A 12817-nucleotide genomic window follows, 5' to 3' on the forward strand; every position below is an offset into this window, starting at 1 on the left:
CGGGGAGCACGCTAGGAGCAAAAGGTGCCGCCTTAGATCATTGGTGCATCTAGCTCAGGGTCCACAGCATGTCTGTGAAGGATGGTGGGCTCTGCTGCTGCTTCATCATTCTTGGAATCCAGAAATCTTCCGGGAAGGTGAACAGGATGGCCTGGAAGTGACTAGGGGGAAGTGACCCTGAGATCATCGTCTGAGGCCCTCCTTCGTGTGCCGCCTCCTTGAGAGGTCTGGAGGGTGGCAACACGAGAACAGGGCCTTCTCTGCAGTGGCTCCCCGTCTGTGGAATGCTCTCCCCAGGGAAGTTCACCTGGCACCTTCATCACACACCTTTAGGTGCCACGCAAAAATGTTCTTTTTTAACCAGGCCTTTGGTTGATCCTATGCCCTTTTAAAATGTGGTGGGTTTTTTTGGAGAGGGGGGACTATTGAGTTGTGGTTTTTTAATTTTTATTAGGTATTTTGTGGTTTTATATCTTGATTTTATTCTGTGAACCGCCCTGAGACCCCCGGGTACAGGGCAGTATATAAATTCAATAAATAAAAATAATACAAATAATAAATAATAGGGGGACGAAGCACTGGAGAGAAGTGGAGAAGATCGGAAGCCAAGTTAACAGGAGGCTGGAGATAAAAGTTTGAACCTTAACTCTGTTAAAAACCACGCAGCATCTAGCACAGTGCATTACAGCTACCATAACAGTCAGAAAAATCATTTAGTGGTCCTCAGCAATTTCTAAGGGGAAATATTTGGGAACCGCAGGTCTACACTGAACGGCAGTGGTTCTCCAGGGTTGCAGGAAAGGGAGATGCTGGGGATCAAACCTGGGACCAGTGTTAGAAATTAGGCATGTTTTGTGACGGGTGCGGATCCAGTTGTGAACATGTGGAAATCCCTAGGTCCCAGGCTGGTGAGTGGGGGAAGCAAATGTCACTTAGAGAAGGATGCGAAATATATTTTTCTTGACACTTGAATTTGTTTTATTCTGGATTGTTTTGTTTGATGTTTTAATGTGTCGTAAACCGCTTTGAGATTTGTTCTTTAAAATATAAAGTGGTATAGAAATACAGTGGTGCCCCGCAAGACGAACGCCTCGCAAGACGGAAAACCCGCAAGACGAAAGGGTTTTCCGTTTTGGAGGCGCTTCGCAAAACGAATTTCCCTATGGGGTTACTTCGCAAGACAAAAAAATCTTGCGAGTCCCCGCGGGTTTTTTTCGCTTTTCCTAAGCCGCTAAGCCGCTTATCAGCTGTTCCGCTGATAAGCCGCTTAACAACTGATCGCGAAAAGCCGCTAGACCGCTGTAGCGCTAATCCGCTAAGCTGTCAATGGGCTTGCTTCGCAAGACGAAAAAACCGCTAGACGAAGAGAATGACGGAACGGATTCTTTTCGTCTTGCGAGGCACCACTGTAATAGTAATAATAGCGCCTAGACATTCAATTGAGGCGATTGTAACCTAGGTTTAAGGTGCCCTTTGGCAATGAGAGTACAGTGGTACCTCAGGTTAAGTGATGTAGCTGGATAGCCCACTTACTTACTTACTTACTTACTTACTTACTTAAATTACTTACTTACTTTATTTACTTATTTTTGCAATTCATCCCTGGTTACGAGTGGGACTTTGAACCTTGTTCACTCTCCTGAACAGAAAATGATTTATCCCCCCCCCCCCCCACTTCTCCTCCTCTAACTTAAATATGTTTTCACTGCCAGGGGAAAAAACTGTAGGGAAACAGCAGCGAATTTACTCCCCTCTGAAATGAACGTTCAAGGAGCAGAATTTGGGTACTTTATAGTAGAAGTTAATACAGGGGCATTAATACATTGAAACTACTGCTTCAATGAAAGTACCTACCTTATGCCAGGTAAACTTATTTGTCTGTTTAGCCCAATATTGCCACCTCTTGACTGGCAGTGGCTCTGGGATCTCAAGCAAACATTTTTCCCCATCACCTCCACCCTGAGCCTTATAGCCATATGCAAAGCATATTCATTCTCTCTCTCTCTCTCTCTCTCTCTCTCTCTCTCTCTCTCTCTCTCTCTCTCCTTATAATCTGCCACACCACCTGAAGGTCTGCTATCATGAGCATACTTAAGGCAATACTCTACTGGCAAGAGTTCTAGGCGGTTTGCAAATTGGGTCGCCCTTCCCGGTTCTCCTACTGGTTAAACATATTTTTTTTGTGGCTTCAGAAACCCACCAAACCTCTTCAACCAGAAAAGAGGGTTGGGTGAAAGGCACAGGGGTGTGCACAAATGTCCTGTAAAAACAAGACTTTGGGAGCTTAAAGTGAGAGGTGCCGGAAGGATCAACGCTTGTCCTTTTTTCTCTCTCTTCACGAGTCAAGTGATATTTACCTGTTTTGTTTTGGAAAAATCCTGGACAACTGCACAGTTTTCAAAATGCTGTCCTCTACATCTTGTCAGGTTAAAGTCGCTGTATTCAGCATAATATATTGTATAGTTCTTTATAATCTTACTAAAGGTAAAGGTAAAGGGACCCCTGATCATTAGGTCCAGTCTTGGCCGACTCTGGGGTTGCGGCGCTCATCTTGCTTTATTGTCCGAGGGAGCCGGCGTTTGTCCGCAGACAGCTTCCGAGTCATGTGGCCAGCATGACTAAGCCGCTTCTGGCGGAATCAGAGCAGCGCACGGAAACGCCGTGCCTATTTATCTACTTGCACTTTGACGTGCTTTCGAACTGCTAGGTTGGCAGGAGCAGGGACCAAACAACAGGACCAAACCCCATTGCAGGGATTCAAACCAGTGACCTTATGATCGGCAAGCCCTAGGCTCTGTGGTTTAACCCACAGCGCCACCCGCGTCCCAATAATCTTATTAGAACTGTGTTAAGAACAAAACGAACAAAAAACCCATGTACTTGGCTACAGGATTTTCTCCCGTGGGATGAGTTCAGTTTCTCCCAGTCTTTGCCAGTGCATTTGACAGATGCACTTTCCAGTGTTTCAAGCAGTTGTCAGTGGTGCACCTCCCCACCTCATGCTTCTATAGGGGCTGCCTTGCTTTTTAAAAATGCATGCATTTAGTATATGATTAGGCAAATTATTGACAAATAAGGCTACCAGAAGGGACGCGGGTGGCACTGTGGGTTAAACCACAGAGCCTAGGACTTGCCGATCAGAAGGTCGGCGGTTCGAATCCCCGTGACGGGGTTAGCTCCCGTTGCTCAGTCCCTGCTCCTGCCAACCTAGCAGTTCAAAAGCACATCAAAGTGCAAGTAGATAAATAGGTACTGCTCTGGCAGGAAGGTAAACGGCGTTTCCATGCGCTGCTCTGGTTCACCAGAAGTGGCTTAGTCATGCTGGCCACATGACCCGGAAGTTGTACGCCGGCTCCCTCGGCCAATAAAGCGAGATGAGCGCCGCAACCCCAGAGTCGGTCACTACTGGACCTAACGGCCAGAGGTCCCTTTACCTTTACCTTAAGGCTACCAGTGGCTACTGTCCATGGTGGCTGACATCGTCCTTCCACTGTGCCTATGGCTAGTCGTTTTCGCGAGGGCCCTCCCGCCGCCTCTTCCCAATCTTGCCCCGTGTTAATATGTATGAGGGGGAAACACATGTTTTCCAACAGAAACTTTGCCATATTGGGGTGGGCATATTGGCCTCAGGCATCAAAACTTCTCAAGCCCCACTCCCCATGGGAGAGGGCACTTTGTCTGCCTCCCAATTTCCTTCTGTCTTTTTCTGCGGCTCACATGGGACTTTGAGGCCTGACCAGATGGAGAGTATTTTCCCTGGCTCTAAGCCCCATTTTTCCTCTTGCATTGGAGGGGAGGCTCTGGAGGAGTTAGGGTGTGTGTAAAATAGCTGGTATGGTTGCTTTCATTGCTTAGGCTTGCCTGGTAACTCCACCACAGGGGTAGGCAAACTAAGGGCCGGGGGCCAGATCCGGCCCAATCGCCTTCTCAATCTGGCCTGTTGACGGTCCGGGAATCAGCATGTTTTTACACGAGTAGAATGTGTGCTTTTATTTAAAATGCATCTCTGAGTTATTTGTGGGGCATAGGAATTTGTTCATTTCCCCCAAAAAATTATAGTCCGGCCCCTCACAAGGTCTGAGGGACAGTGGACCGGCCCACGGCTGAAAAAGGTTGCTGACCCCTGCTCCACCACCTAATCTCTGCAGTTTGTCAGACACTCTGTCATGTCCCCCCGCCCCAAAGTGAGTTTACTATGTTATGCCAACTGCCTCCCGAAAGCTACGGTACATAAGCAATATTTAGGGCCTGCAGCCCCCTCAACACCATCCGTTTAAAGCACTGCAATAGATGCCACATTAAACAGTCGTGGCATCCCTCAAAGAACCCTGGGAACTGTAGTTTGTTACGGGTGCTGAGAGCTAGAATTCCCAGCAGTACTTGGGAAGAGGGATGAGCTCTTAAGCCACTCTGGGAATTGTAGCTCTGGGAGGGGAATATACCACTTTAAACAGCCATGGCTTCCTGCAACCCAGAGCTACAATTGCCAGAGTGGTTTAAGGGCTTATCCCTCTTCCCAGTAACCAACTACAGTTCCCAGCTTTCTTGGGGAGTGTTTAAAGTGGTCTGAGAGTGCTTCAGCTATTCGGTGTGAACGCGGCTGGTCTCTTTAACAGGACTTTGAGGCGCAGCTATAGGCCTGGAGATCCTGTCTGGCGCTGGGCCATGGATTTCTGCCCAGCAAAGTTCTCTTAAAGGGACAGGAGTAGGCAAGGTGGTTTCTTGCTTCGGGTTTTGTTGTGGGCAGCCGTGTTACTCCTTTTTTAAACATTAAACTGGCCCCCTGCTGCTGTGCTGTGTTTTAGGGTCGGCCTGACCTACAGACGTTTTGGCTGGTGAAGACACCCGGCTGCTAAATATATGCGAGATCAACAAAGAGTCTTGCGACACCAGGGGCCGCTAACCTTGCGGGGCAGGGGCCGCATGCCGGGAAGAGGCCTGTCGCTCCCCTCTTTGCTTATCAAATGATTGATACAGTATTTGATCATATCGCTGTTCAGGGTGAGGGGTGGAACGACCAGTCACCCTCCTTGAATTTTTGTGTGGCTTTGCCTCCCATCGCCAACATTTGCAGGGTCTTTGGGATGGGGAGAGGGCAGGAGACGCTCCGTGGGCCGGACTGAGGTTGCCACCCCTGCCTTAGAGTGACTTAGCAAAATAATTAGGGCCTGAAAGCTCAGTGCCATAATAAATCAAGCCTGGGGTGCCGCCAGAGTCTTGGTTCTTTTTCCTCCGTGGAAAATGCGGATCAGGTGGCAATTCAAAGCCAAAACAGAGCCAGTCCCTAAACGGAGGCAGCTTTGACATTGAAGGTGGTGCTTGGGGGGGGGTTGAGTTAGGGGGCCCTATTTTTCCCCTTTCTCTCCTAGGGATCCTCAATACGTTGCTTCTTTGGCTCAACCTCGGGCCTCTTTTCTGCTCTTTCTTTCTTTCTTTCTTTCTTCTCTCTCCGTCCCCCCCCCCCATATCTCTGTGTCTGTCTGCCAAAAGTTGCTACCCCTTTTCTGGGCCCGCCGTTGCCGTGGCAACGACCTCGGGGTGACCTAGTCTCCTGCCAAGCGACAAAAGAGGAAGGAGGCACCAGGAGGGGGGAGGGAGGAGGGGAAGCCCACCAAGGAAGGGCAGGAAAGGGGGGGCTGGGAATGCCTGTGTGTGTGTGTGTGTGTGAACATGGCTGCCCCACCGTTAACTCCTTCCTTCCCTCTGCCGTCTACCTTTTTAGGACTGAGCATCCGAAGCTCCCAGGAGGAGGAGCCGGTGGACCCCCAGCTGATGCGCTTGGACAATATGCTGCTGGCCGAGGGGGTGGCCGGCCCAGAGAAAGGGGGTGGGTCTGCGGCGGCGGCAGCAGCGGCCGCAGCGGCAGGGGGGGTATCCCCAGATAACTCCATTGAGCACTCCGATTACCGCAACAAGCTCTCCCAGATCCGCCAGATCTACCACTCGGAGCTGGAGAAATACGAGCAGGTAAGGACGGTGGTGGTGCTGACTATATACGTTGTATTCCTGCCATGCATTTCTCCCAAGTTGGGGCTCGCGGCGGCTTCCACCATGTTCAAGAACACCCATTATAAAATGGAAAAGCAAGCCAGTTAACAATGAATAGTTGGAACCACACTGAAACACGTTTGGGGCGCCAGTTTAAAACCCAGCTTGCTTGGGAACCGATTGGCGGTGCAGCAGTTTTCAAAGGCCTGTCTGAACAGGACGTTCTTAGTATACGTAACAAGGAGAGAGACAGATGTTTCTAACCTTTCTTGGGAGCAGTGTTGGAAACTCAGATGTATAAACTAGGTGCCAAACGGCACCTTAAATAATAATAGAATAAAATTTTGTTTATATCCCGCCCTCCCCAGCCGAAGCTGGGCTCAGAGCGGCCAACAACAGTAAAATAATACAGCATTCTAAAATCAATTCATTATTAAATCAGTTCAAATCAAATTGATGGCAATCATTGGGCTAGAGTTCTGTGAAGAATTACCAAATCTAGGTTACGCTCAGCACAATGGAATGTCTATTTGCCAGGAGATTGAAATGGGTGACCATTGAGGTCCCTTCCCGTTCTACAATTCTGTAAGCTCAACTACATTGCTTGATTGTAGCTTGCTCTTCCAACAGTTCACTTGAGCCAGTATGCAAAAGGAGAAACACACACAGTGGAAATGGAAATGGTATTAACTATGGACTTTTAAACGGTGGTTGCCCACCTGGTGCCCAGGAATCTCCCACGTCGTCGCAATTGGACCCATGCCAGTAGCAAAACGTACTTGGCTAATTTCCAACACTGCTTGGGAGGGAATTCCATAATATTGGAGCAACCTAGGATAGGTTTCCGCTCTCGCCACCTCCGCGCATGAGTCCCAATGTTGGGGGGGATCAAGAGAAGGGGCTCACCCAAGGATCTTAGCACCTGGTCAGGTTCATATAGAGAGATACAGTCTTTCAGATAGCCTGGGACAAAACCAGATACGGTTTTCTACGTCATAACCAGGTAAGGATGTGATTACCATTATTGCTATTATTTATTAAATTTGTATACCACCCTTCATCAGAACATAAAAATGCAAAAGGAGAACTAAAAATACATAATAAAACATCTGGGTGGGGCACAGGTCCCCTACATTTGCATTAGGAGTTGGGGGCAGGGATTTTTTGTGTGTGGGGGTATTAATATTCCTTGGGTTTGTGTATTGGGGCTCCAACTCAGCCTCTTCCCCTTTCTCACCTGCTCCTCGTCAGGCCTGCAACGAGTTTACGACACATGTGATGAACCTCCTTCGGGAGCAGAGCCGCACGCGCCCCGTGTCGCCCAAGGAGATAGAGCGCATGGTCAGCATCATCCACCGGAAGTTCAGCTCCATCCAGATGCAGCTGAAGCAAAGCACCTGCGAGGCTGTCATGATCCTGAGATCCCGCTTCCTCGATGCCAGGTTACTACTTCACCTATATCTGAAGTGCTTTTTTATTTTACCTTACCTTTGGGACGCGGGTGGCGCTGTGGGTTAAACCACAGAGCCTAGGACTTGCCGATCAGATGGTCGGCAGTTCGAATCCCCACGATGGGCTGAGCTCCCATTGCTCGGTCCCTGCTCCTGCCAACCTAGAAGTTCGAAAGAATGTCAAAGTGCAAGTAGATAAATAGGTACCACTCCGGCGGGAAGGTAAACGGTGTTTCCGTGTGCTGCTCTGGTTCGCCAGAAGCGGCTTAGTCATGCTGGCCACATGACCCGGAAGCTGTACGCCGGCTCCCTCGGCCAGTAAAGAGAGATGAGCCCCGCAACCCCAGAGTCGGCCACGACTGGACCTAATGTTCAGGGGTCCCTTTATCTTAGCTGGGAAGGCTCCCAGAGTGGCTGAAAGGGATGGGGAGGGAAGAGAGAAAGGGAGAAAGCAACCTAAGGCACCAGGTCTTAAATTCACAAGTTCTCGCAATGACCAGCGGAATAGAAATTCATGGGAATGGCTGTCCCTAGATGACAGTTGAGGCAAGCTGGTCTCTCACCAGAGACAATGGATTGGCCCCACTTCTTTTCTATTCCCTGCTCTGCAGCTTCATGCAGTGGCTGTTGCTAGGGTGTACAGTGGTTGGCTGGCTGTGTTGGACGTGCCAAAAATTGGTGCTGCCAAGTTCTGTGCCTTCTGCCAGCTTGATGGAGCCAGCCACCTCTGCCTACCAGGAAAGGAAAGCCCACCTCTCCGAGTTTTCTAGCGGAGGCAATTAATAATAAGTCTTACCTTGGATCTCAAATGCCTTGCGAGCGAACGTTTTGGAACCCAAACATCCAACGCAGCTTCCGAATGTTTTGGAAGTCGAACGGACTTCTGGAACAGATTCCGTTCGACTTCTGAGGTACGACTGTACATCCTTACACAGTGGTTAATTGATGTCTGTTTTTAACTTTCTTATGGGTTTTGTTGTACGGTTTTAAGTTTTTATTGCTGTATACATTGTTCTGATATGTATATTTTTATGGCACAGTGGCATATATATATTTTTTATATAAATAAACAAACCTTCCCTGCAGAAAAGGCAGGTGGGATGCATTCTGGCTTCATCTAATGCGCAGCAAAGGGTTTCTGGGTCCCTGTGCTGCGCGCTAGCTGAAGAAACCTCCCTTCCCACTTTGCGTTCTCCTCTGTGGGAAAGAGAGGCAAGGAGTGTGCTGTTGGGCGGGGTCGGCTGGTCTCTTAGTGCTGATGGGGCACTCCCCCGCCAACCTCCGCCTTGATTCCCCCTAGACTAGCATTCAAAACTTGCCAGGCGCCAGGTGCATTTTGCACCTGGTTACCAGACACTTGCGACCAAGTGAAGGTGCCTTGGCTCCACGATGGCTTCTGACATCTTCCCCATCTGGAGATGCATGCCCGGATCCGGATCCTTGGATCTTGACTGTTTTCTCACAGGAGCAACACATCCTGCAGAATTCTATCCATTGTATTTTATCTACATAGTCAGGAACCAAAAAGTTGTATGGGAAAATACGACTTTGGAGCCTTCTTTCCCAAAAATGGCAACTAGGCATTCAGTTTTGGCGACTGTAACCCTGGTTTAAGGAGCCATTTGGCACCTAGCTTATATAACTGAGGGACACAGGTGACGCAGTGGGACGCGGGTGACGCTGTGGTCTAAGCCACTGACCCTAGGGCTTGCCGATCGGAAGGTTGGCGGTTTGAATCCCCTCGACGGGGTGAGCTCCCGTTGCTCAGTCCCAGCTCCTGCCAACCTAGCAGTTTGAAAGCACGTCAAAGTGCAAGTAGATAAACAGGTACCGCTCCTGCGGAAAGGTAAACAGCGTTTCCGTGCGCTGCTCTGGTTTCGCCAGAAGCGACTTAGTCATGCTGGCCACATGACCTGGAAAAACTGTTTGTGGACAAATGTCGGCTCCCTTGGCCAGTAAAGTGAGATGAGTGCCGCAACCCCAGAGTCGTCTGCGACTGGACCTAACAGTCAGGTGTCCTTTACATTTATATAACTGAGTTTCTAACACTGCCAGCCCTTCTTATGGTGTTGCTTTTTTTGGGACTTGGCAGGAGGCACAGAGACAAAACTCGAATAAGTTGACTCTGGTGCCCCCTAGAGTTGGTCTCCTTGCCTTCTGCCCTACCACTCCAAATGGGCACAAGCCACTGCTGCTTGTGCGTTGTTGAATCCCGCCAGCACCTAACATCTCGCTTAAGAGAGGCAGGAAGAATGCCAGCTGCAGCTGCTGCCTATTTAAGGGGTTCATAGCTCCTTTTGCTTCTCTGCCCTGTGAAAAAGACCAGGAAGGGATTCAGGCCATGCTGGTTAGCAACACTCAGGAGTAGGAAAGAGAGATCGAGGTCTGCTGGCTTGACTCTTGTGGCCGTACAGCTGCCAACCCAGTCCTCGTCCTTCCTTGGAACCAGAGAGAGGGGCAGGGGTCAGCACAAAACTTCCACTCCCTCCGCAGCTTCAGAGTTGGGAGGAAGGCTTGCCGTGGCGAGCAGAACTGTTGAAACTTGATTTTGTTGATTTTTTAAGTTGCACACTGCCTTTCAATAAGTATTTCCAGAGTAGTTTGTGGTGTTTGGTTGTGGGTGTAGTTTAAAAATAAAATAATAATAATAATAATAATAATAATAATTAATAAATAGACACTACTTGAAGGATTTGATACATGAGAAGGGTGAAAAACAGCAGGATAAAACATTCCACCAGGTTGAATTTTTCATCGGGGGGAAATCAATAATATTGTCAGAGGTAGCATATGCCCCTGAGTAGCGGATGCCGGGAATCGCAGGTGGGAAGAGCTCTGCTGCACTCAGTCTAGGCTTCCTCTAGACCTTTGGCTTGACCCAGCAGGGCTTTCCTTTATATTCTTAGAGAGGATTTCACTTTGCACAGAAAAGCCAGGGGTAGCCAACCTTTTTATACCTAGCGCCCACCAATGCATTTTTTTCTTGATGGTAAAATTTCCTTACCGCCCACCAGTGCTGCAGTAACATGTGGCATAGAACACCTTTCTGCCCACCTGGAATCCTGAAACACCCACTAGTGGGCAGTAGGGACCAGGTTGAGTACCCCTGCTCTAGGCAAGCCTCGCGGGGGAGAGAATTTCATAAGTGGGTCTTCACGGCTGCCTCACCTTGAATGTTCTTTCCAATGCAATACCCCCCTGCTCTTTCCATAGCATGACCCCAAGGGTCATCTAGTCCAACCCCCCCCCCGCAGTATTATTATTATTATTAGTAGTAGTAGTAGTAATAATAATAATAATTTATTATTTATACCCCGCCCATCTGGCTGTGTTTCCCCAGCCACTCTGGGCGGCCTACAGAACGAGTGTTAAAAACAATACAGCATTAAATATTAAAAACTTCCCTAAATAGGGCTGCCTTCAGATGTCTTTTATAGAGAAGATAGCTGCTTATTTCCACAGGGCAGGACCTCAGTGTCTGGGCTGAACAATGGGGGTGGAGATGCTCCTTCAGGTATACTGGGCCGAGGCCGTTTAGGGCTTTAAAGGTCAGCACCAACACTTTGAATTGTGCTCGGAAACGTACTGGGAGCCAATGCAGATCTCTCAGGACCGGTGTTATGCGGTCCCGGCGGCTGCTCCCAGTCACCAGTCTAGCTGCTGCATTCTGGATTAATTGCAGTTTCCGGGTCACCTTCAAGGGTTGCCCCACATAGAGCACGTTGCAGTAGTCCACCTATGGAAATCTAGCATGTTAGGGGAATGAGTTCTAGGGCAGCTGTCCACTCTTCATTAATTAAAATTCTGCATCGGTTATAGTTTAATTCCTCCACCTGTATTAATTACACAAATTGAGTAAATGTGTTTGAAATGTTTACCTTTTCTCAGCATAATTCTGCATTTGCTGGGAGAGAGGCAGCGATCTAGGGACAACACTGAAGACCTGTTCCCCAATCTCTGGCAACCTCAGTGGTTCCCCGTTTCCCCCACTAGGATTTCAACAGGCATTGCTAAAATACTTTTAGGAAAGATGTTGTAGCCATAAGGGCTAGATTCCTGTCTCCTTAAAACATAAAATAGAAATATCTGATTCAGAAGAAGCTGAATGGCGCACCAAGGTTGGACAGTGGACTGTTTCAGCACTCCTGCAAAACCTCTGTATACTTGTATCTGGCCTGGTATCTGGCCAAGCCTCCGGCCTGACACACATTGACTTTTGCATGTTAGTTTCCAACAAAAGCAGGCAATAAACAAAACCCACAAGGGATGTTCAAATCATGCAATTTGTCAAGTGGCACAGCGCTAGGAGGGATGCCACACATTTTATCAGAGCATATAGCCCAGCCTCTAATTCTCCTCGCGTCTCTAACCTTTTGAGGGCCTCTTGCAGATGCCACCTTCTATGGAGTCTACTACTGTACACAATATAGGCCTTCCCTTCAGGGTGACAGCACCTGGCCTGTGGAATTCCCTCCCATCAAATGTCAGGCAGACATGGTCTCTGTTGCCGTTGTGGCGCCTTCCTCTTCCTACAAGCCTTTTAGAATCATTGAATTGTAGAGTTGGAAGGGACCTCGAGGGTCATCTAGTCCTACCCCCTGCAATGCAGGAATCTCAGCCAAAGCATCCATGACAGATGGCCACCCAACCTTTGCTTAAAAACCTCCAAGAAAGGAGAGTTCACCACCTCTCGTGGGAGTCTGTTCCACTGCCGAACAGCTCTTACTGTCAGAAAGTTTTTCCAGATGTTTAGTTGGAATCTCCTTTCTTGTAACTTGAAGCCATTGGTTTGAGTCCTACCCAGTGGAGAGAAATGTGGGGGCAGGAATTGTTTTTATCACTTGGCATCCTGAGCGCCTTTTGAAGGAAGGGTAGGGTACAAATTTAATAAATAACAATACAGTGGTACCTTGGGTTACATACGCTTCAGGTTACAGACTCCGCTAACCCAGAAATAGCACTTTGGGTTAAGAACTTTGCTTCAGGATGAGAACAGAAATTGTGCAGTGGCGGCGCAGCAGCAGCAGGAGGCCCCATTTGCTAAAGTGGTGCTTCAGGTTAAGAAAAGTTTCAGGTTAAGAATGGACCTCTGGAATGAATTAATTACCGTATTTTTTGCACCATAACACTCACTTTTTTCCTCCTAGAAAGTAAGGGAAAATGTCTGTGCGTGTTATGGAGGGAATGCCTACGGGTGGCATGCCTACAGATTTTCCTCCTCTAAAAACTACGTGCGTGTTATGGTCGTGTGCGTGTTATAGAGCGAAAAATACGGTACTTAACACGAGGTACCACTGTAGCTTGGTTCCACCACCCCGCTACCTGTGGGTATAGGACGAAATGCAAATTTCATAAATGACAACAATAATTCTGGATTC

At 48.5% G+C, this 12817-nt stretch overlaps 1 protein-coding gene across 3 annotated transcripts in view; it reads left to right on the top strand.

Moving 5' to 3' along the window:
* Window positions 1-12817, top strand: part of PBX2 (PBX homeobox 2) — a 38686-nt gene that overhangs the window by 16307 nt on the left and 9562 nt on the right. For all 3 annotated transcript variants that reach the window (XM_053379295.1, XM_053379296.1, XM_053379297.1), the window contains exons 3-4: window positions 5723-5967; window positions 7240-7430. In XM_053379295.1, the coding sequence (XP_053235270.1) occupies window positions 5723-5967; window positions 7240-7430 (436 nt within the window). The remainder of the gene's footprint in view (window positions 1-5722; window positions 5968-7239; window positions 7431-12817) is intronic.

The sequence above is a fragment of the Podarcis raffonei genome, chromosome 2 (assembly GCF_027172205.1).
Source record: "Podarcis raffonei isolate rPodRaf1 chromosome 2, rPodRaf1.pri, whole genome shotgun sequence".
Lineage (NCBI taxonomy): Eukaryota > Metazoa > Chordata > Lepidosauria > Squamata > Lacertidae > Podarcis > Podarcis raffonei.